The sequence below is a fragment of the Podospora anserina genome, chromosome 3, assembly GCF_000226545.1.
Source record: "Podospora anserina S mat+ genomic DNA chromosome 3, supercontig 2".
Classification (NCBI taxonomy): Eukaryota; Fungi; Ascomycota; class Sordariomycetes; order Sordariales; family Podosporaceae; genus Podospora; species Podospora anserina.
In genome coordinates this window covers 1,084,790-1,088,427 of record NW_001914856.1, presented here as the reverse complement: position 1 = coordinate 1,088,427, position 3,638 = coordinate 1,084,790, and the positions used below count along the sequence as shown (strand labels likewise).

At 55.4% G+C, this 3,638-nt stretch overlaps 2 protein-coding genes across 2 annotated transcripts; one reads left to right on the top strand and one right to left on the bottom strand.

Annotated features, from left to right (window-relative positions):
• Nucleotides 1–2: 2 nt before the first annotated feature.
• On the bottom strand, nucleotides 3–1,838 carry PODANS_3_4930 (uncharacterized protein; the record flags this gene model as incomplete). Its single annotated transcript, XM_001909247.1, has 1 exon — nucleotides 3–1,838. A coding segment is annotated over one exon (1,836 nt), but the record flags the coding sequence as incomplete, so codon positions are not given.
• A 679-nt stretch (nucleotides 1,839–2,517) lies between these two features.
• Nucleotides 2,518–3,529, top strand: PODANS_3_4920 (uncharacterized protein; the record flags this gene model as incomplete). Its single annotated transcript, XM_001909246.1, has 2 exons — nucleotides 2,518–2,625; nucleotides 2,684–3,529. The coding sequence occupies 2 exons, from the start codon at nucleotides 2,518–2,520 to the stop codon at nucleotides 3,527–3,529; spliced, it is 954 nt and encodes a 317-aa protein (XP_001909281.1).
• Between the last annotated feature and the right edge of the window lie 109 nt (nucleotides 3,530–3,638).

Here is a 3,638-nt window from a genome sequence, read left to right as displayed (position 1 = left end):
AAAATAAGCCCCACTCTTAGCACGTCTCTCTCCCCCTCCTTCTCGACCCGTCTGATCAGCTCATCCATGATCCACCCCCTCGGCGTAAAATTAGGGTTGACCGCCTTCATCGCCCTGATCCTCTCCTCATCCTTCCCCTCACCCCAGTCCTCCACCACCCTCTCCTTCCAAAACGCAAGCCAATCAGCAACCTTTTCAAGGTCGTCGCTGCTCGTCTCACTCAACCCGTCCCGATAAAAAAACACCTTTGCCTGCTCCGTCCTCCCCTCCTCACTCTCCAGATCAGCCACCTTGACACTCGACAACCTCCTAAAAAACAAATTAAAATCCAGCTCCGACGCCTCCATAGCATCAAGCAGCGGACTGAACAACCCATCAAAATCATCCTCCTTCACCCCCTTCAACCCCAACCTCTCACTCATCAGCCTCTTGTACTCGCCCAAAAACACCTGCTTATACTCCTCCCCCGCCTGCTCGATAACCTTCTCCGCCCTCCCCACCATCTCCTTCTCCATCTCCTCCCCCACCACGCCCTTTTCAACATATTCCTCATCATCAACCCTCTCCCCAATCCCCATCATCTCCCCCAACGCCTCCCCCAACCTCACCAAGTTCCACCATATAATCGTCGGCTGGTTCCTGTAGCTGTACCGCAACATGTGATCATCATGATTAGGCGTATAACTCGGGTCAAAAACATCCATAAACGCATACGGTCCGAAATCCATCGACAACCCAAAGATACTCGTGTTGTCAGTGTTCAAAACCCCGTTCATAAACCCGTACGCCTGCCACCTGGCCACAGTAGCTGCATTGCGACGGACAATGGCGCGGTAGAGGCGGGAATACCGGTTTTGCTCCTCCCCTTTTGGTCCCTCCACTGTTTCCTTTTTCACGCCGGTCTTCGGCTCGGTTTGTCCCTCTTCTAACCTGGCGGGGAGGTTCTCCCAGCCAGAGTAAACATGCTGAGCGACAACATCAGCCAAAACCCTCATATTGCCCCTCTCCCCCCTCGCCCTCAACAAATCAAAATTCCCTAGCCTGATCCACGTCTCTGCAAACCTGACCACGATCGCCCCTGGCTCCATCCTTTCCCGTCTAACCCTCTCCTCCGGCAAGAGCGTCAAAGCCAGAGCGCGGGTGGTCGGAATGCCGAGGCCGTGGAGAGCCTCAGAGACGATGAACTCCCTTATACTACTCCTCAGCACCGCCTTTCCGTCGGCAAAGCGGGAGTAGGGCGTCATGCCCGCGCCTTTCAGCTGGACTTCGTATCTCTTTCCCGTCTGCTCGCTTGTTGTCTCAAACAAGCTGATAACCCGTCCATCACCCAACTGCCCGGCCCAGCTACCAAACTGGAAACCACCATAGTTTTGCGACCAGGGGTAGTTCCGATTCGATTCGTCCGTCTCGTCAAAATCCCAGAGCTTGTTACCGACTACCGTCTCGGCGAATTCAGGCGTGGTGGCCTCGGAAAGGGAGAGGTTTAGGGTTTTGAAGGCGGCGGGGGATATGGCGAGGAGTTGGTAGCTCGATTGGTGTTCTGGACGGACGTAGGTGAAGAGGCCGTTGCGGACCTGGCGGGGGGTGATTTCATCGCGGGGGGTGTTGTGAGACGAAAGGGGGGTGGGTTTTAAGGGGTTTGGGGGGTGGAGGGAAGGGAGGGTCCAGGATTTGGGGAGGGATTTGAGGGGGAGACCCCCCGGTTGGGAGGAGGAGCCCATGTTTGAGGGGAGGACTGAGAAGTTGCGGGAGATCAAGAAGGGGAGCTGGTTGAAGGTGGGATAGCGGAGGTGGGATGCGAGGGCTAGACAGCGGGATGCTGGTGCTGGGAAGCGCATAGGCGCGGCGCTGGTGAAATGGTTGAGGTTGGGGTTTACAAGGTTTGAGGACTGTTTGTTTGAAGCAGAGCTGTGAGGGTGATGGCGAAAAAAAGAAAGCAAAAAAAAAGGGGAGGGTTGTATAAGGCTGTGAAAGAAATGGCTTATCAATCAGCGATGGTTTGACATCGCGGGGCTGTCGCAGTGAGTGGCGGCTGTCAACGGCAAGTCGTTGAACGTCATGGAGGGTGGTACAGGGGTCTGTCTTGGCATAAGCACCCAATGCGAACCCGTGGAGAAACATATGTATGAATCATGGACTTTTGCAGAGTTCTGTCTTGAGGTGGCAATCTGATGAATTCTTTGATATGGGATTATGGGATTATCAGATCAAACCAACCCCAGACCCTATGACGCCATAGCCGATGGGATGACGCCCCGCATCTACTCCCGTGCCCCCCTCCCGCCGCTGCGGGGTGCCCCGCTCCCGCCTTGCCGGGACCGAGGCCGGGATGGCACGCTGGTGCCGTTCTCTTGCAGCCATTTATTCGATTGGGAATTCGAATTCGACATTTAAGCCACATTCACGACATCGGAGTTAACCTGGTACTACCTACAGTGAGCGCTTATAAAACCCTCATCATCACCACCGAGACCACCCTCACAAACTCACATATACCTCATAGCGTCCTACACCAAAATGAACTCCATCGAAGCCTCCCACGCCCCCGACGCCTCAGGCGCAACCCCCAAACAGCTCGACCACATCCCCAACCTCAGGCTCAGCGACGGCAATGAAATCCCCTTTGTGAGCCCCCCTTCCTCCCATCATCTCACCTTCCCTCCCCTAACCATCTGTATAAAAGCTCGGCTACGGCCTCGGCACCGCAAACTTCAAACGCGGCGACAAGTCCAAGTTCAACGAAGATGTCGTCGCCGCCACCGTCACCGCCCTCAAGGCAGGGTACACCCACCTCGACGGCGCAGAAGCCTACGGCAACGAAAAAGAACTCGGCACCGCCATCCAAACCTCCGGCATCCCCCGCTCAACCCTCTTCATCACGACCAAAACCTCGTGCCGCCAAGGCGAAACAATCCAACAAGCCTTTGACCGCTCCCTCTCCAACCTTTCCCTCGATTACGTAGACCTCTACCTGATCCACTCCCCTTTCTTCGGCTCCCCTCTCTCCTCCCCTGAAGCCCTCCAGTCGGCTTGGGCAGAAATGGAAGCGATCAAAGACTCGGGCCGCGCCAAATCAATCGGCGTCTCCAACTTCCTCCCTCACCACCTGGAATCAATCCTCTCAACAGCCAAGCACCCCCCAGTGATCAACCAGGTCGAATACCACCCCTACCTCCAGCACGAAGACGATTTTGTCGATTTCCACAGGAGGCATAATATCGCCTTGGCGGCGTACGCCCCGCTGACGCCGATCACTAAAGCCCCGGGCGGCCCGGTGGATCAAGTCTATGAACGACTGGCAAACAAATACGGAGTGGGGGAGGGGGAGGTAGGGCTGAGGTGGGTGTTGGATCAGGGGATTGTCGCGTTGACAACGAGCAAAAGGGAGGAGAGACTGAAGGGGTGGTTGAGTAAGCTGCCGAAATTCAAACTCACTCCCAGAGAGGTGAAAGAGATAAGCGAGGCGGGGAAAGGGAGGCACTACAGGGGTTTTTGGAATAATAGGTTTGAGGAGGGCGATAGGCGGTAGGGGGTGGTTGGGGAAAGAAACTGTGTACAAAAGACCATGTTCGTGAAAGAATCAATGGAAAAGAGATTGGAGTCTCAGCCAAAGAACTACATGCAGACTTGCCTGATCA